The 23,033-nt window shown below is 36.9% G+C and overlaps 1 protein-coding gene across 3 annotated transcripts in view; it reads right to left on the bottom strand.

The window, feature by feature from the left end:
• The window catches only part of pcdh1a (protocadherin 1a), an 80,594-nt gene that overhangs the window by 30,789 nt on the left and 26,772 nt on the right, over positions 1-23,033 (bottom strand). Inside the window, exon 4 of one of the 3 annotated variants that reach the window (XM_042009220.1) lies at positions 16,981-17,059. The exons of the other annotated variants lie outside the window; for them this stretch is intronic. Coding sequence (XP_041865154.1) covers positions 17,039-17,059 — 21 coding nt within the window. The 3' untranslated portion in view covers positions 16,981-17,038. Of the gene's footprint in view, positions 1-16,980; positions 17,060-23,033 lie in introns of those variants that run through there. 3 annotated transcript variants of the gene reach the window in all.

Below are 23,033 nucleotides of genomic sequence, written 5' to 3'. Positions count from 1 at the left end.
GATAAAGAGCACAAAATTACCTGCACAAGCAAAGGAATTGTACATGTTGTCTGTTTATGGTCTACGGTTGATTAACTACAAACGTCGGCACAATTGATAACAGGTGCAAACAGCAATATTCAAATGAGGCTTTCGCGTGTGTTATGGTTTCGCCATGGAGAGTTTAGAAGCAGAGTGCGAGGGTCACAATACAAAATGAAATTGGACCCAATAGAGATACAGATACTAGTAGCCGAGGCAAAAAAAAAAAAAAAAAAGAATTGCTGAGCTCAAGTAAAGAAATCAAAATGTCACCAGAATTATTTGGAAGAGTATTTGCTAAACAGTAAATGAAGTTGGCAAAACCCCAAGAATACCAGATGAGGTTAAGAGGTGGTGACAGGATATAAGACGAAGTTCCTTATAACAAAACCCTGGCAAATAAGACGTATGTTTGAGGGGGGCGGCAGGAGATGCCCCTGACCAAATTTAGCAACTGGTTCAGCTCCCTTACTGTGAGGAGCAGATGACTGGAATACTGTGTTTGACACACTAGAGATGGTTGCGGAACAAGGTATGTGACAAAAATAAATAAAAATAAATAAATATTAAAATAAATAAATAAATAAATTAAAAAATGTGACAAAACAATAGTTTTTATTGACAAAATTAAACTTTCAGCCCAAGACATACTGATCAAATAAACGTGCCTCCTGTGTGCGTTAATGGCGGCGCATTGCTCATTCTGCAGCTGGTCAGTGCTGTATCTGGACTCACGATTATCATTAATGCCCTTAAGAGAGGGATGGAAGATGGGGTACAGACAGTGTTGACGGCTCCGAATGCCAGCAGACCCAGAGCGCAGCAGCAACAACCCATCCTGTGTAACACAACATTCAACATACCAACACAGCCATATGTTTAAATAATCTTTGCCTCTGGCATTCCAAAAATATTTACACAATCAGAACAGATATGGTCTCTCCGTCACCTTTGAGGCATTGCCTCCACCTTGCAACAACAACTGCAGCCATTTCTGCGTAAAGTTGTGCTGGTTAATACCTGCCTTTCAGACGAGTTAAATATAGATGCAAAATTAGCCAGTGCAATCAGTTTCATAATAATAATCATAATAATATTTTGCACGTTCAGTAGAAACGCCTATGCTGCACATTAAATGCAAACACGTTAAATAGATTGTATGCATTATTTTGCCCATTTAACAGACTGGTTAAATGCAACAACGTTTTACATTTGCTATCGAGTTTGCACATGATTTTATACACACAAACCCTTAGTAGATCAGGCCCTATGGGTTTAAGAAATATTAAAGCATTAAAATATATTCTAGAAGACATCTAATACAAAATAATAAACCTATAAATGTGCATATAATGGGCTCTTAAATGGTATATGCTAACTGTGGCAGGCATGTATTGCACACAGACACAGATAAACTCACTGCTAAGCCACACTTTGCGATGTAACAAAGCTATTTCTATCATTATAAGTATAGCGACTACATGGCGGTATTTGTTTTAACTGTGCTTTTAATCTTTCTCACATAATCAAATACTTCTTTTGTTTGTGCTTCTGGTAGATACAATCAGTAACAACCCATTATTTGAGCTTCTGTGGGTGTTAATAATAGATTCATAACATGCACATAAAGTCGGAGCTGGGTTATAATGCACATAATGACATAATAAAATAACAGGCAGGATTGAGAAACAGAAATGTAATATTCTTTGGTGTCAGGAGAGATTTGGAGGCAAGGGATAAGCTTTGGGGAAGCCAGAGAAGGGATCAATGGTGAAACTTAATTGGGAAGGGCAGAGGATTAAAGTTTTGATTGGTTTAGGGTTTAAAGGGTAAAGTCTTTGTATTGACACTCTCATTGTCTTAGACTGCACAGACTACATGTGCTAATATTAATCAGCTAATAGGGCAAAAGGCAATTTTTAGAGTTATGAGTTTGCAAACAAAGTGCTATTGGACAGTTTAGAAATTAATCCATGCCTACAAATACAAGTAGCGCAAAGTAAGTAGATTAATTGGATGACACAGTTCAGAGAAAGGAGGGCAGAAAACATAAAGGTAGAAACGGTGCTACTGTTCATCATACATGTAATTTTGAAAATAAGGCTTTGAATAAATACAAAAGTGCCCATATTAAGAAATCCTGTAAATCATTTCCCATTTCTCATTCATAACATCATAGCTGATCCACTGACTGAAGATAACACTGGTTTGGAGGCTAAAGAACATTTGCAGACTAAATAATGTACAGAAACCACAAAAAAAAAAAAAAAACATTGCATTTGAAAGAAAATTGCTCTGAGTTGGAGTGGCCACACTATACCTTGGGAACAGGCCAACAGTAAATGAGATGTAGGGGAGGCTCTAAGAAGCAGAGAAATGTTTAAAAACCTGCACTATTTGGAGTAGAAAGGTTCGTCCTCATTAGGACGAAGGCTATATATATATATATATATATATATATATATATATATATATATACGCTTGTCTTTGCTTGTTTTTCTTTTATGTACAAATATAGTATATTCTTTGCTACCATTGTGTCTCTACCTGTGTATTTGAAAGGAAAAATCATGCTTGAGAGTCTTGAAAGTATCCCAACTTCATGTCTACAGGTTCACATCAGTGCACATGAAAAACACTGAAGATGATTTTAATGCTCACAGGAATTTAGCTTCAGCTTAAAACCTGACAACATCTGACCTCAGCAGGATATTTTGGGAGGCATATATTTGCACTGTGCTACTCTACACCTCTGAAACAAGAACATCACTTGGTTCTTTTGTGAAGCTTGACTGGAGAATCACTGAGTGCTCTAGTGCTGAAGAGTTCACTGCTTTTCATAAGAGTGAGAGTAGCTGCTTTCAGCATTGAATATGATCTGCAATTTATCCTAATTAGGCCCTTGATAGTGTACTGCAGGGTAAAAAATGTTTGCACCACTGGTTATTTAATGTTACAAACTCACGCCAGCACCTGGATTCAAACTGTGGAGTTTCTAATTTTCAATGCCAAAGGCAAGGGAAAACAAATTTTACATAACTGTCAGAACTTGGCCCCAAAGTTTGTCAGATCACATCTGGTCATACTGGTAATGATGCTGAGCAGACGCTTTGGCAGCTTTGCAAATTGCACTGGCTGTGTATGTTTGGCCTATGGGTTCAGAGCCCTCTTATGGTCAACTAAAGCTATATTTCTTTTCTGGAGAAATGTTCCAAGGTTAAGTTCTAATTTTAATATTAAGAGAAGAGGTGCTAAATAAAACAGAATTAAGCAAACACAATTTAGAGGCACTATTTTAACAGAAAGATGTGAAAAGAACTAAAGCCAGCGGACACATTTTCCAGCATACTAATTATAAGGAGAAACAGGTCATAGCAAGCAGCTCATTTGGAGTGTTGGCATGTATGCTGCTGAAATAAATATCTCAGCTTTTCAGTCCAAGAAATGTGGACTTTTTTCAGTAGCAAATCACAGCCTTGTCTGACATGGATTATGACTGATTCTTGCACTTTACAATACATTTTCTGTTTTTCTAACCTTGCAAGAAGTTGCTTTAAGCTCTGAAAAACTAATCAATATTTACTGTTTTTAAGCCTGGAGCAAAAGCTGCACAGTCACCACACCTTAATAGCTGCCTGTGGGCCAGTATTAACTTTTGTCATTGTATCCATGTCAGCAAGGACTGTTATGCTCAATTGCAAGTGGTTTATATCAAGAACTCAATTGATAGAAGTTTAAGTACACACTCACGGTAAATTATAAATGACTTGTTGTGCTACTTTAGATATCTAATTTCTCCATTTGATAAAATGGGCTATACTTCAAAATACAGATAGTTCAAACTGTCACTCTAAGAAACATCAGGAGTTGTTAATGCCAGAGGGGAGAGACAGAGAAGAAGATTGGCTGATTCGGAAGTACAAAATCAAACATGAGAGAAATTAATCCTCAATATCCACTTCCTGCTGGGCACCTTATATCCTCTCAGACTTCCCATCTCCAGAGTTAATATCTCTATTGCTGCAGCATCTGACTGAAGAGCATGCATATACTTCTATTTGTCTGACATGGAGCATAATTGGATTGGGGACAGGGATGAAAAAGCTTTCAACCATACTTAAAACTTCCTCTAATATGTACACAAGAGTGTGCAATTCGGTATTTAGGCATGTGTGTGTGTGCATGGACATGTATACTCTGCTATTAATAGCAACTCTCATGGTCTCGCTTGTCTCGATTTGTTACCTCACATTGGAGATGTCCCGATTGGCAAGACATTCAAAGCGCTGGATGATTTCGGAAGAGTGTCTGCATCTCATCCTTGCACTCCTAGTAATCTTTTCGATGCAACTGTATGAGGAGTGCTCAGGAGCCGCCATCTTATCAAGGAACTGAAAAAAATCATGCTTAATTAGATTCATAGTGACCTTTTTCATCTCTGGCTACAAGCGCCCAGTCACTGCCAAAGCAAAATGTGTTCTCAACATTGATCTTTCTGCAGACCGGGGGATTGAGAAGACCACAGCGCAGTGAAACAAGGCAGAAAAACAACATATCAAAAACCATCAGATGAAGAGATTACTCTGTTTGAGAGAGCTCCTCTGTGTGTTGAGGCCTTCAGGAGTTGGAACGTTTTTTTTTTTGTTTTTTTTTGTTTTTTTTTGCAAGAAGCACTCTGTAATCCACCTACTGAATCACAATCATAGCGCAAACAAACTCTCACACAAGCATCCAGTCTTGCCCTCTCTCTCATCGCTCATTTTGCCAGACATGCACATGTAATCCTGCAGCATTTCTCATTCTCAAATCCTACCTCCTATCCCATCTCCCCATGCATCCTACATTCTACTCCCTGGCCCCCCCACCCATTTCTTTAACAATAGGCTGCCAGTGAGCAGTGATCTTCCTGGAGAGATCAAACTGGGGATGACTTATAGGTTCAACTCAGTAAAAGACAAAACGCATGAGTTGCTTCCAAATTTCCAGCCTGCATTTAACCACATATTTAAGGCATAGATTGCAGCGGCTTGGTGAAGGTTTTACAGATTAAAATGTGAAGCATGTAAGCTAAAAAAATGAAGCATGTTTCATTGAGAAAACATATAACATATATAACAACACTGCAACACTAAATTTCCCCAACGAGGGATGAATAAAGGTCTATCTAATCTAATCTAATCTAATCTAATCTAATCTAATAAAAGAAAAAAAACATGTTTGCATCACAGTCACTCTGCAGCATTGGTGATACTGTGGGACAATACTCAAGACACAGTTGATAGAGATATGGAATGATATTGATGACAGGTTTGATTAATCTACTGATGAAAATTTGGTTGAAAGCTTCACAATGGAGTTTGGACAGGGCCGCGAGCAAAATATCTAGTATGAATACTCTATTGCTATATCCTTTCAGAGCTCATTTGAGTCATATCTGACATATTTATGGCTCATCATGTCATATCGTAGCCATCAAAGAACAAGCACCATGAACCATTTAAATACTTTGGGCAATGCTGTCATCTCCTGTTAGTAACATATTTCTGATAGATGCATAAGAAGAGGCACTCAACTTGATTCTTTCACTGTGCTGCAAAGATACTGGAGCCCAAAGTTGCTGAATTTCCTGGCAGAAACTGTTTCTTTAAGGATGCCTATTTAGTCGAATGAATAATTGACCGCTTTGCTGTATATTGAATGGGAAAAGGTATGGTGGAAGCAGAGGGAAGAGCTACAAACAGATGCTTTATCAGGATACAGAACGCTACAGTGCCTTTTTTTTAAAGAAGTACAAGTTAACAGTTGCACCCAAGAAATCTATAATGATCCTTTGTGTGCTCCTTAACAGAGTTGCCTGGCAACAGAACTAGAGCTCTGCAGTGAATTAAAGTGTCAAACAAAATACATTTGTAATCCAAAGGAAACATGGATTAAATTTTAGACAGTAGGTGCGCCTCTTGGACAAGATTTCAATAGCTAAAATGGACAAAGTGAATTGGAAAAAGGCAAATAATTTTCTCTGCCTTGATAACTGTCTGAACACTGAGTCATACCTGAATATTGATTCTTGAATGAGCACAACATAAGTACAACTAATTAACAGTATAGTTTAAAATGCTCTGCCTTAATAGATGCCGTTATTCATGTGCCTTCAGCTTGAAATCTATGGACTGTCACAAGGCTGGACATAAAGCTTATAAATCATGATGGCACAGCGATTAGAGCCATACCTTTTCCTATGGGGTTGATTAACTCATACACAAGCTGCTGTTTGAATAGTACATTTCCTTGGCGCATTTGGTAACTAAAAGCCGCATGATGAATATATAAAAAACTGGTTCATAAAAAACAATAGTTATAATATCCTTTGTGCATGAACAAGATGAAAAATCTGCAAAACAGTCTGTCAGGCCCCTTATCCCCTCCTCTGTCTGAAATGCCACACACATACACAAATAAGCAGACTGCTTATTTTCTGCTAAACAATGTTAAGCATTTACACAAAGGGACCCAAATGAGCCACTGATTGAAGATAGAATCAGTGCCCGAGCAACCCATCACAGAGCCTCTCAATCCCACATATGCATGATTAATACATCAAACAACATCAATTCTCCTTCCTCTTCTACTTGTCGATGGGCATACATGCGCTTGTACACGCCCACACACACATCGTATACACACACACACATGCTCACACACCGACACAATATAGCCAAATCTTTACAGGACTGCGCATGAACACGCAGACACTGCCCCCTCCATCATGGTTAATACATCAAACAGCATTAGCTTCCTGGATTCCTGAAGCTTAGACAGACACGGTTCTGACAGCCCATGATTCCTCACTGGCTGCTTCCCCCTCCAGCTTCCCCACGTTATTTATTCCCTATGAAGTCTGTTTGGGTGGTTACAGAACATGCTGCCAAAATAGATTCACTTACATATTACCTTTGCTTTTTGTAAGCTTGTATAATGTCATGTTAGAAAGCCATCTTTACAATGAGATGACACTGCTGTGGAGCTTAAGAAGCTTGGTAGATGAAACAATAATCACAGCAAGCCCTGACCACCAAATTCTTTATTTTATATGATTTCTGTATTACTGCTGACATGAGTAGGTATTTATATCTACAGATATCCAAGATCTACTTTTGTACCTGCATCGGTTCATGTAAATAAAATGTTGCCCCAGATCACCATCAGAACAAAGAGGGCATCAAATACATTTAAATCTAAGCTTTACAATTCAAGTAGGTTTTATTCATTTATTTATTTTTTGGCTGGTCATTCGCTAACATCAATGAATCCTCACTGAATGAAGAGAGCAGGTGGCTTACTGGATCACGGTCTAATAAAATGGACATTCATTAGTATATCTTTAGCATAAAGTGCTGTGTAATTACCATAAGAGACCTGCATCTTTGCAGTGCAACCCTGCATACAATTTCCATTTGATTTTATGGTGGGTTCAGCAGGATATTGATTTGAACTGGATTTTAGAGATATGGGCATAAATTAGTAAACAGGGCTCTTTGCATATCCTGTACTGAACCTCAACCACAAAGGAAGCATTAGGAATAGTCTGTCTTTCTAAATGCTATTGACAAACTGTCAGCTTTTGTGATGCTTTCACCCTCAGATAAATAAACATACTGTTCCCTCTTGTCTCCATCTGATTCAAAGACTCTATGGGACTCGTACAATTTCTGAAATGCTTTATTTATTCTAATACAAACTCTGACATGCTGTTATCTTTAAAATGTTATCTAATCTTTTTTTTTCTTCTTTTTCTTTTTGACTGAACAAGTGATTTATAAATGAGCGTCTTGGGTACAAAGACAGATTCGGCCTGGAGATTTTTCCACAATGCTTTCATTGGCTTAAAGTTGTAACATTAAGGCACTTAGCAGATTGCTTCATGAATTTGAACGATATCCAATGTGCATAGCTCCTCAATAAATGCGGAAACAAAATGAAAAGAGGTTGTGTGTGTGTTATGGATAGCCTACTGAGCTGCTGATAGTGTAGCTTAAGTACAGGGAGACTCACATGTGATCCGCTATACTGCAAATCCTCAAAAAGAGGATAAAGAGGCTTTAAAATCACATTTACAGCACTGGGGCAGCATCCCGCTGATAAATACAGATCATGGTGTTTGACCCTGTCCATCAGCATACTGACGGAATCGAGGCTTCCACACTGTAGAGTCACAAACTAACCTCTCACTAACAGAGACATGGCTACACTTCAGTAACTCTAAATAATAGCACCGGATCGTGAGATCCAAAGAGCAACTCGGGACAAGTCAACAAGGAGTCCTGAATTTTCCAGACTTTGGCTCAGCTCTTTGACACTTTTTGATGTATCAATGTGTAAGAATGTTTTTAATTTCAACCCTCAACACAAAAGACAGACTTGGTAAAATATGTTAGTGTGTCACATCAATCAATAAGCTTAGTCAAAGCCTGCATGCTGCAAGCACTCCCTTATTACATTCAGCAACAGCCTTAAATGTCAATACTGATCAACATCTGCTGGCCATTTCCAAAAGTTTCTGAATAAACTTCAGGAGATTACAGGAGTCTAATGGGTGAGGGCATGGATTGTACTCCTCTGGTTCTTGGTAAATTATTATTGCTGGAACTAACAGTATCCAATATGTCCCTGAGACATAATCAGATGAGGAGGAAATATGATCTTTATTGTGATGCTGTGTCAAACTCTTTAGTTGTGTCTGTGGAGAGAAACATAACATGCTGATAGGTGAGTTTGAAATATTTAGTGACTCTGTTCATGAAGAGGGTTTTCTTGGGGTGTGTAGTTGTTTCTCAATTCCCAGCTCTGTTTTGCTGGAAATAAACCATTCAAGGTTGAAACAGATATGATTAATGGATATGGATCTGACATTTGGAGTTTTATAGGCTTCAAAGTGACTTGGATAGAGATTATTTTATTGTCCCCAGAATACACGAGGAGCTAATCTGTGGACTAATTGTCTGTATCCACTTGCTGAGAACATTAATTTATCTGGTTTTGGCTAAACAGCAGGAGGTAAAGTATAGTATGACTCTCAACAAGTTGAAACATAAGACACGTGCTGGATGCTGTTCTTTTATAGTATATGCAGGGACACCATTCCTTAATGTTCATATCATGGAGATTGTCATTGGGGAATTAAATAATTAAAGTAGATGGGAAAACATTATACATGAGCTAACATGACATGTTTATACATTTATGCATTTGACTGAATCACAGAAAAAAAATCACTAACCAGAGTGTCGTCACACTAAAGTAGCATTTACATGATCTAGTTTGCAACTTCACCTTAGATGTGTTTTAAAAATTAATGTAAATGTAGTGCAATAAAAAAAATGAATATTTGATTTTGCAATACAAAAATGTAAATAAAAAACAGTAAGTTAAAAATGTAAAAGAGTTTCAAACTGAAAGAAAGTAGGCTTGAGCCTCAGAGAATCTGTTCTGTTAGTTAATGCATTATTGTATTTATGTTATGTTTCTATATTTTTTATAGTAAGTTACAAATATTGATCATGCAGATTTGAGCTGGAAATCCTGGATGTTACACCTTGCAATATTATAAGTTAATGCATAAATCTATACATTTAGGATACTAAGTTTCCAATTGCAGTATCAATGAAAGTTGTCATGTTTAATGTCCTGGAAACATATGAGTAATTAGATTTTATGGGCTTACTATTCAGAGGCTTGTTTTGTTTTTTGGTATTTTTTTTTCTGTTTCTTACAGATCCCCTGACCACACCAGCTGTTTAGCATAGGTTTAAAGATGCTTTAAAATGCTTAAAAGAACAGCATTTTGTGCTTCCATACTTTGCAACAACTGCTACAGTGCAGCATACCACGACATATTTGCTAATTACAGAAAGCTTCAGCTAAACTGACAAACTATATTCTTCTTGTACTGAATCTGAACTGATTTACTGTCATCAAAATCCAAATACCGTGGATCATCATAACCATGTTATTTGACTGAGATAATGAATAACCACTCTAGGAACTCAGCGGTGTTTTCTTCCTTCAGACATTAGAGGCATATAAGGAAAAAAAAAAAGCTCTATTTCCCCGGTGGCATTTTAGTGACATTTTGATGAGAAGCATCTCTGGTGAGCTGGGCAGAAAGAAATGTACTATATATGTTAAAAGAAAAAAAAAGAAGTTCTGTGCATGATAACCACCAATTGTATCATCTGTCTAAGACTGCATGCATACCCTTAATCAAAACAAGTAAAGTGGGTGTTCTGAATCAAATCTTCTTAGATGTCCAAATAACTACAGCATGTTTCCACACTGTGATGGTGCCTAATGCTGCTCCTAGGCTTATGGAAGCAGTGATGGGAAGGTTAAGTTTTGGAGTAAATGTAGCCGTGTTTTCAAAAAGGTTGGGAGCAGTTTGCTGTGCTGTTCCCCTTTTCGAAAGTGAATGAAAGCAGACCTGGATGACTCATTGGCACTACAGTAGTAGGCTCCTGCTTTATTTATGAGAGCTGGTGGTTTTCTCCTGTGCGTCTCCTAGGCCTAGTGATTCATGAATGGACCAGACAGCCTGAGCCTGCAATTGTGGAGGTGCACTGGGAGCAGTGGATATTGAGGATTAATTTCTTTCGTGTCAGGCTGTTATTCCCAGCCACCATCAAATCCATCTCTCTCATGCGTTCCATCTACAGCCACTTTCTCATTTCTTTAATAGTGTCAAGCACAATTATTTGTCAACTTCCTGATAAATGGTCTAAATATTACTATGGAGCATCCCTCAGATATAGTGTAGTCTATATTATGCTGTTCATTCAAGTAATGATTTAGATACCATTAGTCAAAATCTAGCTTGTTTTTAGATACAAATACTGACGGATTTCATTACATGCACTGGGAACCAAGTCTGATTAAACAGTTGGCCTATTATTCTCCAGGATGATGCAACTGACAGTTCAAAGAGTGAATGAAACCGTATATCTGGCAGTACTAATGCAATAATGCTTCCTTTTGTCCTACAACAAGATCATTTTTTGGCCCCTGACTACATCACTCTGTTCTCTTGGTGATCAAATGGGGAATGCCCTTTCATTTAATTGACCTAAATGCTAAAAATCATGCAATATTCAATCACAGCTGGGAATGCTAGAACATTTGAAATATGCCCTCTGTCTTCAGTTTCAGTGACACAGTAGGTTTCCAGACCCATCTTGGAAATAGATGAATATGTCCTGGTTTCAACACTATGTGTCCCCAGATATTCAGTTTTTGGCAGACTGTTAAATATTCCTTTCTAAGTAATGTTCTTCTGCATTCTGACCCACAAAAATCAAACCATAAAACAAACAGCTTTAACCCCATGTGGGGCTATTTCTGCAGCTGCTGATGGTTGCTAAGCTGCTGGCATTGCCAGTCAATCACAACAGGAATAGCTGAACAGTCTTCTTAACATTGGTTCTGAAGCAACTCCTGCTGTCTGACAGCTGACGTTGCTGACAATCTGCCTTTCACCTCACCAAAGACAAATTGTTTAACAAATTGCTCATACTTAGCAAACAAATACAATTCAAAGGGAAAGGAAAGGGAAGTGGGTTATTGCCTCTTTGAAAGTACACAAGATTTGTGTAATGGCTGCTTAGCTGTTTATTAGTTGTGTCCTACACAGCGGTAAAATGAGATTTTTTTGTAAACATGTGTGTAAAAAAAGTTATCAGTGCAGATGCCCATGGTTAAACTGCAACTCAACCAATGAGATCTACAAGAACAAAAGGGTTATATTGAACCAAAATTGCATTTGCATAAATTATATATAAAAAAGAGCAAGCACAGCAGACTTTAAAAGACTGATGAGACCATTTCCATTGCCCCACTTTGTGTTGTTACTAGATAGCTTCCTAGCTGATCAATGTGTTAATTTGATTTATAAAGAACAAGATGTATTGAACTTGGCAATTACTAAAAGCTGTACAAAATGACAGCAGAGAAGCTCAATGCACACCCACAAAAAGCCATTTTCTGACTCAGTGTAGCTTTGATCTATGAGAAAACACATGCAGATCTGCACTTTACATCCTAATCCCATTTTGTGGTATAATTGGTTCCTGCATAGTTGTATCATAGTTTAGCTGTCACTGCTAAATCTTGCTATTTCAACTTAAGGTTTATCATGAATCCAATGGATCCTAAAGTATAAATGATGAAGGTTGCTTGCCTTGATTAAGCATAGTCCTCTCTGACATTTTCCCGCAAGACTGCATGTCACCGCAACAGGCTTTAGAATGTGAAATGAAGTATTGAAGCTTTCTGATACACCTCTCTGCCACAGTAAATATCACAAGATAAGCTACTGGCTTGTAGCAGGGTGGAGTTAATAACCCTCCAAAATAATGCATTATGGCCTATTTCCTCATGCTATGCTGGTAAAAGTGGAATTTAAAGAGGGCTCTTTTGCTGGCGTGTGTTGCATAAATGTATTTTCTGCCATCACAAATCCTGACCTGGTGTTTACTTCTTTATTACACAGTGAGATTTGACAAGGCAGGTTTAATTTTCATAGAAAAACAAAGGAGCAATAAGATGGCTGGGTTATATATTGCTTAAAGACCAAGAGACTAGAGAAGGGAATTTTTAAGTTTCATCTTCCAAGTTATATATCTTTCATTTAATATGACTATTGTGATTGGTGGATAGAAGCTCTGATGTAGCAGTCCTCTACAGGAAGTTGTTCTCCAACTCTCAACATGTTAGTAAAGTAAATAATGTAATGCTTTAAGAATAAAGAGAATGAGGGCATCGATTTGGGTTCCAGTTAAAGAGAATTAGTTTATTTGCCTCTGTTAATATAGTTTTGTGGTCCCAAAAACATAGCCTGACATTTAGATTGATATAAGTGTAATCCAGATAAAAATGAATGACAGGTTGGCTGCAATACGTTTATCTAAAAAGGAGTTTTTGTTTTGGGTAGATAATTCCCAGCTGAGAGAACATAATGCTTTTCCGGAGTTTCCAGTCAGATTTAACTAAATAGCCAGGGGGGTTATGATGAGAACAAAACCAATAGGACTCAGGTAGCCCTGGAGCCAACAGTGAGTATATTATCAGATAAATATTAGAGGAAAGAAATGGAAAAACTTCACATAGCTCAGTGGTAGAAGAACAACATGACCCATCCACTCTTTTCATCATGGCATCTTCCTCTAAACAGCCAAGCAAATATAAGAAAGTGTTTCCTTTACTTTGCTTTCCATCCTTCACTTTTTTACCCTGGTGCTCCGTCACTCACTGTCTGCGGTCTGCTGGGTGTAAGAGCATGTCTGACACATTTCCATTAGTGGGGAGACTATTCAATTACCATAGCTCAAGATATTTAAACCTTGCCAATTACTGAACATCTCCTCTTTAAATTATGCATACACAGAGCTGATAAGGTTGTGTGTAGTGATTTCTCCTTTTGACACTTGGCAGAATGTTTTGCTATGTCAGACTTGCCTCTTCAGAGTCAATGCAACCTATTTTGTTTATGTCAACACGCCCATAAGAACTTAGATATTACACTCATACTGGAAAAGAGCAACATGAATCAACAAGTGTAGCCTGCATTTGGTAAGTTTGCAATGTAGTTTTTCCTGTGTTGCATGTGAGGATGATGACATTTGCCTTGCTTTACAATATGCTGTCCATGTTTTAGGGTAGTAAGACCCTCATTTCACAGTGGGTTTTGTAATCATAACATTGCTAATGTTTGATATTTTTCTTTTAGAACAAGTACTAATCTTTGCCTCTATTTTCTTCCATGGCCACATCTAGTTGACAAATTGCATGTGCTCTCCAAGCACATCTGATCTTTTCCCTTGTATCCTAGCAACCCCATCCATTTTAAACGCTACGGCAACATTCTCACATGCTCCTACTTAACAATCCCACACACTGCTTCCTGCCTTCTGTTTCTGCCTTTGACCTGACCCCATCCCCAGGTGAGTTGCTAACTCCAATCTCATTCTGGACTTTTTCCAAACCTTTACCCTAACCCCTTTTTGTTCTGCAGAGGAACACACAAAGGAAAATAAAGGGAAACTTGAATTTTCATGTGCTTCTCTCCTTTCTTTCTGTCGTTTGTGCATAAAATATATAGTTCAGATGTCTAAGCTATGTGCACTTTGACACAGAAAGTTCAGAAAGTTATGCAGTTATTTATTACTCACTTCGTGTATAGGCAGCTTTTGTGAAATAGGAAGAAATACAGTTCTTCCTTTTGTGCTGTTGTAATTAGTAGTTTCAATTCTCTCCTTTACCAGAGGATGACGGATAAGATAAGCAAAATTGGTTTATTAGAGAAACTGTCCACAGATTCTAAAAGAATATGTCTTAAAAGTAATGTGTAAAGGAAAGAACTGTTGAAAAGGTATATACTAAAATATGAGGTTTCAAGGAAACATCATATGAGAAAAGTCACATCTTTAGTTTAAATAATGTGTTTTAATGCCTTTATAATTACAAATAAAAATCACATTTAAAATCTAATATTTTCAGTTAAGCATTACTCATTCTTCTAAAAAAAAAAACTATAAAACCGTTGTCTTCTTCTTATTTATCTCTGGAACCATTCAGAGATAAATAAGTTATGTTTAATATTTAATATTTTTATATATACATCTTAATTAACAGCTGTTTAAAGATGATCCTATATATATATATATATATATATATATATATATATATATATATATATATATATATATATATGTATATGCAGGGATGTATAACAATATCGAGAACAATATACAAGCACATTACATGCTGCATTTATTTGCACTTGGGTATCTGATATTTACTCAGGTAAAGGTCAGCTTTCACTGAACAATACTTGGGGTGACACCTGGGGGACCAGTCAGGTTCTAGGGTGGCCCATGTCACACTAGACTATCTCTTTAACATCACCCTTAACACCATTATCTAGGCACCGCTGCATCTACATTTGTTTTAAAAGATGTAAAATTCCCAAATTATAGTTAAAATGTGGCATTCTAGATGCACCTGTATGACTAGTACTTAAAATTTAAGTACATGCAATTGGTTTTGTCTAAAACATGTTTAATTCAAGAAGCACTTAGACAAGACATGAAAGATCAGTTATTTGGTACCAGGAGAAAAAAAAAGAACTTAGTTGGATTACTGCATATCTATTTCTCCCAGAAACTGGTCTCCAAAACGTTTGTCATTTGATTTGTAAATCGTAAGTGTACAACCAATGGTTGGTGAAGCTTGACATTGTTTAACGTGATAGAATGCTGATGTCAGTTATACAATAGTAATGTAACTAAATGCTAATTATATTGAGAAAACCTCATAAATTTTGGTTCCTGCATGTAGCAGTCTTCTTGAGTGTTGCAGGTTTACATCATGTGTTTACGTAGAAGCAAACAGAATGTGTTATGCAATACATTATAAATAAGCTTTCATCATTTTGACATTTTATACACCATAAAAAACACTTTGGTTGCTATATCAATGCACTCGTCTGAATAATTAATAATTAACTATATGAAAATCAAAACTAGATTTCTCATATTTCTATAGCCCCATAGGTCCTGTCACCACAATCACACACACACACACATACACACACACAAACCTTGGCTAGATCATGTGTGTTTAAATAAAGTAACACCAGGACATAGTGGCCAAATGTTTCTGTGAGATCTCCTTAAGCTCTGGCTTTCTGCTGTAACCTAAACTGTTTAATCTTTACAGGAAGCCTTCAACATCAGAGAAAAAGGCAAACTCCTTTAAGTTTTGATAACAGTGCTGAAATGAACTGCCCAAGGCAAGCCAATTTTCCTGGATTCTTACAATGAGAGAACATTTATGGCCAAAACTGCCCGGCATCACAGCAACATCATGTAACCTCTGATTTGATCCTGCAGGACATGACATACCAAAGGACCACTTTGATAAGAGGAAAAGGCTGATTTTCAGGGAGGGAAAAGGCTAAGCTGATGAAATATTTTTACCTTACATCAAATGCTGTCACCCTGAATCCATCATTTTAATCAGCTCTTTAAAAATATTTGATCAGTGTGGGTCTCTTAACATAACAGAAAATATCATCAAGATATAGATTAAAGGTGTTACGATGTCTGCAATGGGGCTGTGGAGTGTTATTTAAAACGTGTCAAATTTAAACTGAACAAGCCAGGCGCATTCTCTTTCCCAACCTATTCAATCATCATTATTGTGACTGGCAGGAGAAAACCACTTAAAAGGGATAGAAGCAAGAAAAAAGACACACACATGATGATATGGAGTGCACTTACTTTGCTGTCTTACTCTTCACCAGACATTTTGATAAACAAAGTGAGGTCTCACTGCAAACTCATGAATCATTTCAAATGATTGAAGAAGATTAAGGAACTATGTTTCCAGGAAAGCAGGAAAACAGAAGCCAGAGGCAATGCTAGTCTCCTGTGAAAACCTTATGTCTTTTATAGGAGTGAGGAAAATGAACTTGGTTATGCATTATTACTTAGGAAATGAAGGAAATTAATTGAATTATTTTCAAGTCATAAGGGTAATTGTTTCTGAGTCAATGGCTGTTTCCGACAGTGAGGCAGACAAGCTGAAAGACACAAACAAGCTTCCAGCTGGAGAGATATATCCACAAAATCATGGAATCAAGCTAATTGCAAATTGTTAGAATCAAATACAAACCAAGCTGTATGAAAAAAAAACATACTGAGCTGAAACTACACACTTATTTTATCTAGAACCATAAACCAAAAAAGGCTGATCATCACAGTCTAACATCATATACATTTGATTTTTAAATTTTACTTAGCTAGAAACAAAAGTATTACATATTAAAAGAGAGAGATAGAAATTATAACCTAAATCATCCTTGATGACTTACAACGGGTTCTGTCTTACCTTGTTGTACTGTTTCAAGTGCAGCTAAGTCCCCTCTCAGTAAAGCCCACAGCCATGATATGAGAAACTGAGCACTCTGCTACAAACAATAATCCATCAGCTTAAAGAAATTTCAGCAGAGTTAGGGACAATATCGCAGCATTACATACACAGAGAACACAGGATCAACGTCATTTACTTTATGGAGGGCTGCAGTCAAACGTAAGGCTTATCACACACTTGCAGCACATTGATTTAATACTGTTGCTTATCCAGCCCATGCAGAATCACTATTAAATGCACATATATATATATATATATATATATATATATATATATATATTTTTTTTTTTTTTATTTTTTATTTTTTTTTTTACAAATACGTAGGGCTGCTCTGAAATGTTCAGGATTCTGTTATGTTGTATTTGAGCTTATCCATCTCTGCAGACTGTGTGCTACCCAGTTAAGGTGCAAATACTCAAAGGAAGCACAAGAGTGTGAGGGGATCTATGCAGTTCCTGTCAGATAACAAATGTGCTGCAGTGAGTTTGTATCATCTGTGCAAATCCAGTAACCACAGGCTTGTTTTTTTTTTTTTCTCTCCAGTTACCAGCTCAAAAGTAAAATATTTGGGTGGTAGATTCACATTTAAGTCTTGAGAAGGGTGGCAGTGCCTGCTTTCCTGGAGCTAGTAAAATGTATCCAACAAATAGTTGGTGATATCTAAGTTTTCATTATAACTACTGTACTTTTGCATATTGTCTTTGTGCAATTAAATAATGGTTGTGTAGCTGCAGTTGGAAGGTTATTTGTTTACATCTGCTTCACAAATTGTGTACTTCACACATATCTCACTACGCTGGAGAGCCAAAGGGATGACATAGGTCAAATTTAGACGAGAATTTACAAAAAAATTAACCCTCTCACTAATGATGTGATGCTTGATACATGACATTTTAAGAATAAGGTGTAAAGTCTTCATGCAGTTGACACTTTTTCAGAATTTGTTCCTTTCAGAAAGCCTTCTTTAGATTGAAAATGAAATCTATAGGTACTTAAAGTCATATTCAAATAAGAATTTGGTAAATCTTTAGTTTTTTTTGTCTCATAAATGGCTTGGACGGCAGCAAAGTAAAGACCATTTCTTTTGTGTTAGAATTCCTTTCTCCTTCTTCTTCACTGAACTTGAATTTCTGGTAATGTAGAATGCCTTTTGTGGTTGTGAATGCATTTTACATGAGTTCTTAAGTAAAAAAAAAAAAAACAAACAGCAGCAGGCTTCTTCCTAAATTAACCCTTTAACAGATATAGTCTCCATTGGAATATATAGGAGTATATTTCTATGAGGACAATCAAAAGTGTCCTTTTGTATGCAACAATGAGTACAGCTGCAGCAGATTCATATTATCTGAATTGAAGTGGAAGCTAGACCATTGTCCTACTGTAGGGTGCCCCAGAGCTTCAAATGTGCATTCATGGAAACATCAGTGTGCTACAGTAAGCAAAAGAGGCCTTAGATGCAAACCTGCTCCAGCTGTGCCACCAAACTTCTCAACAGCTGGAGTCCAATGTTCAAGCCTCAGCAGATCTACAGCCTTACCAAACCTTTGGGGTATACAGTACATATGTAGGTCTTTCTTAAGTAGTAGGTTATGAAGGACATGATACTAGATGATAATTATACGTTAAAGTTTAAGAAATTGCAATCTTTTGATTATTAGTTTTTGATAAACAAGCAATGGATGGATTTAAATATATAAAATAACATTTAATACTTTATTTTTTTGTGATACAGGAGATGTTTTTTCTTTTTCTTTCTCTAATAGCAAGTATACACTGAAACCATGTGCAAGACTCTAAATTGACATGAAAAAGGAGCATTTCATTATTTTGGTTCCTAGCTACCCTAATTGCATTGAAGGATTTTGGTATAGCAGCAAAAAAGTCAGAAATAAAAAATGGACAAGTGCCTGAGGGAGTGCTCTAGAAAGACCCACATCCAAAAATGAGCCAGATGTCTGCAAAACCCATGATAGCTGCAAATAAATAAATGAACAGATGTGTTACCAAAAGAGTCTTCCCACAGTTAGTGAAAGAATGTTGCATGCTGCTTTTTTTCATATGTTAGAATAACAGGTTTCTTATAAGTTTAAGCAAATGCTTCTGGAAACATATTATTGCATTTTTTCCCTTTTCTATTTGCTTCTGTGCACCACAGAATTGAATAAATGCACAAAAAAGGATTTGATGATATCTTAAAATGACAATGTAGGACTCATAAATAAAAGAAAGAAAAAAAAAAACAAGTGAGTAAGCTGCTTTGTGATATCAACAACAGTGTGTACATTCTCGGCCAATGACACAAAATAATCAGTTTAATAATATAAGAAGGCTGCCAGTTATTCTGACCCCGAGACAGCAGAGCCTGCAATAATTCTTGTGGCAAATAATTAGTTTTATCACACAATGACATGGGTCACCCGTAAGGGCTTGATTATAACAAGAGAACAATATAAGAAAATGTGCGGTTCAGTGGAGCTCTCAGAGGGGATTGCTTCTTCATATCTTGTCAAATTCCTGATGACATTTCATATGACTGCCAACCAGAAACAATCCTTCCCTGTATGAGCTGCTGCTGCCTCAGAGAGTCATTATGTTGAGAGCTGAAATTCCACACTGCAATGCTTTAGTCTTCACTCTGAGAGCTTTGTTTGTACTGACACTTAGAAGAAAGCAGGCGGAGACAGAAATCAGATTTAAAAATCAATGCTGTTTGCTGGATTTCTTTAAGTAATATATGCAAAAAAGTGAACAGAAAAAATGGAAATGTTATAACAACATAATGAGCTGCCTTGTTTGCTGTTAATCTTTACCTCTAATTGATTGGCAGCACTTACTTAAGGTTGTATTATTCATCACACTTTCCATTACCCATGGAGACCTGTTCTCCTAATCATGCTACATACTGTGGCTGTTTAAAGGAAAAGGTGTGGCAAACATGCACATTTTGCTATTTTATTTACTCAGTCCAATCTGTGCCATATTGACCATATATTAAATAACAAAGCCTATTATTTGTTATTCCAATTACATTCAGAACACTGTATTTTTTAGCTCTGCTTGATGGATTTGCACCCATCTAATGTGTGCAGTGTACTGCTGCTTAACAGACTCAGAATTTGCATTATAATGATTTAGAACACCAATGCATTTTTAATGCTCATAAACAACAGTGTGCACTGTGCCTTTTTTTTCCACAGAAGATATTCGCCACCATTTGTGTATAGTTGCAGCATTTTGTAGCTGCTGCTCAGAATGAAACTGGTCTTGCTTTGTACAAGACTAATCATGATAAAAATGTCTTTGAGCACAGACACAAAGACAGATGTTTAAGGTGTCTCTGGGGTGAGATGCAGCAGTAAATTACATTGATTTTGGGCACAGCCATGTAGAAAATGTTTTAAAGCTTGCATCTATGTTAAACTTATAATTGTGTTGTCTTTCATCACAGTGAGGGGGTCCCGATGTTTCAATACTGATCGTTTTCCGAGTCATGCATATTACTTCACCTCCTGATTGGCTGGAGAGCCACTGCAGTACTTTACATCTTGAAACATGTGGTTTTGTGCTATTATACCTTAGATAAAATCTATTAAGATTTAATAAAATAGTGCATGTTATTAATGCTTTTGGTGTTTTTTTTTTCAGTTTATATATTTGAGGGGAAAGCTATCAGGATTAACCAAGTTTGATGGCAGCCATATCTTAAGACAGATATTAATCAGCTGCACTGCAGTTTCACCATGAATCCCATAAAATGATACAGTTCCAACACTTGCTCCCTAAATAGACATAAGGTTTTATTCATCACCACATCAATATTTAAAGTTATCAGATGTTTTTCTATGTTTTCATAATGTTTCCTATACCATAATGTTCTTATTATAAGTCATGAACCAGACTAGTCCTGCACAATGTTTTCTGTAGGCGTTGCATTTTTCTTCTTTTCCATCCCACTCCCAAAGCCTTACTACTACTTCACTCTCACCCATGAATGGTAAGGGATAGGTGTTAACACATATCAGGTCTTCCTGATAACAGTATTAGTGTTATAAAAATCTGCATGGTTTCAGCTTACATACTGTACTCATTTATGGTCCATGTCATACAAAAGCTGCTAAACAGAAAATGTTTTTTAAATGAAATTGGACTTCTTATGAAATTTGACTGGGTACAAATATAATAATGTTTGTCCTTGTACATTTCTTAAAATTCCATAAGGAAGGACACAGATGCACGATACATTTATATTGTCTCATATCTCATAAGCAAATATGTAGACAGGTATTTATGTTAAGTACTGAAGAGAAAAGCTGCAGAGACAGAAACAAATTAAGGTATTATTGTAATGCCCTGGCATCTTATCATATCCTGTTATTTGCATTTAAAATTTAAAAAGGTTAAAAAAGTTTTGGTGCTGCCTTTTATCAACACATTATCAATTCCTTACACCCTAACTTTTATTTCTTGCATTTTATCTGTCTTATTATATTTTAGCTGCTTATTAAATTTCTTTTATTTTTTTAAAGTTTGTTTTAATGTACTTTTTAATACTTCCTCTGCAACCCTCTTTAATGTTGAGTTGTCTTGTACATGAAATGTGCTATACAAATAAACCGGCTTTGCTTTGTTTAAATTGAACCTTTTTATCAATATGTATATCAAATAGACAAGTTCTATAAAAGTAAAATATAAGAAAAAACTATTTCTGAAAATAAAAAAGACTGGGCATTGTGTCTTTTTGTCATCAGCGAAAACAGCCCCTGCAGAGCACCAAAATATCAGGTCTTTCTTTCTATGAAGTTTAACCCACACAATGAACCCACAATAAAGAGAAGATAGTCAGACGAGTGTCTTAAGGTATTAGGGTGGCCCTAAGCCTGTATATTATCAGGTTTCGGTCCAATACACAGGAGAGGAGGGCGGGAACAAAAGGAAGCCAGGCAATTAATTGTCTTCTCTGCTTGGCATCTCATTTCAACACTGCAGAAGGTCTATTACACGAGCAGGACAGTCATTAAACCTCAACAATAATCACTGCTGAGCTATGCCTTCATCCTTCATGCTACTTCAGTGTCTCCTGTTTAATAGCACCCAGCTATGACAATTCTACTCAAATGCAATAAAAAAAAATTGATACAAGTGCAGCAATTTTTAGTATTTAAATGCCATGTTAGGCACAATGCTGACATGAAGTAGAACCAGGGAAGTAATTATGGTGTTTTAGAATCAATCTATCAGTTAAATGGACTAAATAAATCCACTTAGATTACTTTGTAATAGAATGTGGTGGGACCTCTTTGGATACAAAAATCTCCAACACTTCTAAAGTAGAAGAGCAAGAAGAATAGGGGAGATAGTGGGGGGGGGGGGGGGGGGGGGGGGGGGGGTGAAGAAGCAAGCCAGAATCACAAACAGAATAAAACAAAAGTACAAATATGGGATAGGAGAATTTCAGGCTGAGAAAGAGCTTGGTCGGTGTGACTGAATAAGATAAAACTTGAGGATACTCAAGGAAAAAATAGATAAAATAAGGAATGTGGAGGAATGTGGAAGAGACGGAGGGTGAGAAAGGAGTCTGAGAGGCATAAAACTGGCAGTTGGGGAACAAGAGATGGTTCATTTGTCACTGTCAGATCAGTTTGTTTCTCCTTCATAACTGCAAGGACGAGATCTGGCCCACAACCCAGCCCCAGATCTTTTCCCTTCCTAAGCCAACCGTCCATCACCATCTATCCTCCAACTTCTGCCAGCACCTGCCCTCACTGGAGATGAGGATGCAGCCATGCTACAGTGCACACTGCAGGCACACAATGTTGCCTGTCTGTGTGGACATGCTCACTGAGCTTAATCAAATGTTTGCCCCAGTAACAGTTGCAACCTATAGCCTCAAGTAAAATCCTCTATCCACAGGCATGTCTAAATGACATTAGCATTTTTTTCAGACCAAAATTTACAAGTCATGAGACATATCCATTCAACTGTGGTCTTTTACAAAACGTACTTTCCATGCAGAGAACAAATCTTTGATTTAG

This window comes from Melanotaenia boesemani, chromosome 15 (genome assembly GCF_017639745.1).
Source record: "Melanotaenia boesemani isolate fMelBoe1 chromosome 15, fMelBoe1.pri, whole genome shotgun sequence".
Taxonomy (NCBI): Eukaryota; Metazoa; Chordata; class Actinopteri; order Atheriniformes; family Melanotaeniidae; genus Melanotaenia; species Melanotaenia boesemani.
Note: the sequence above shows the minus strand (reverse complement) of the source record. Positions and strands in the feature narration are given on the sequence as shown.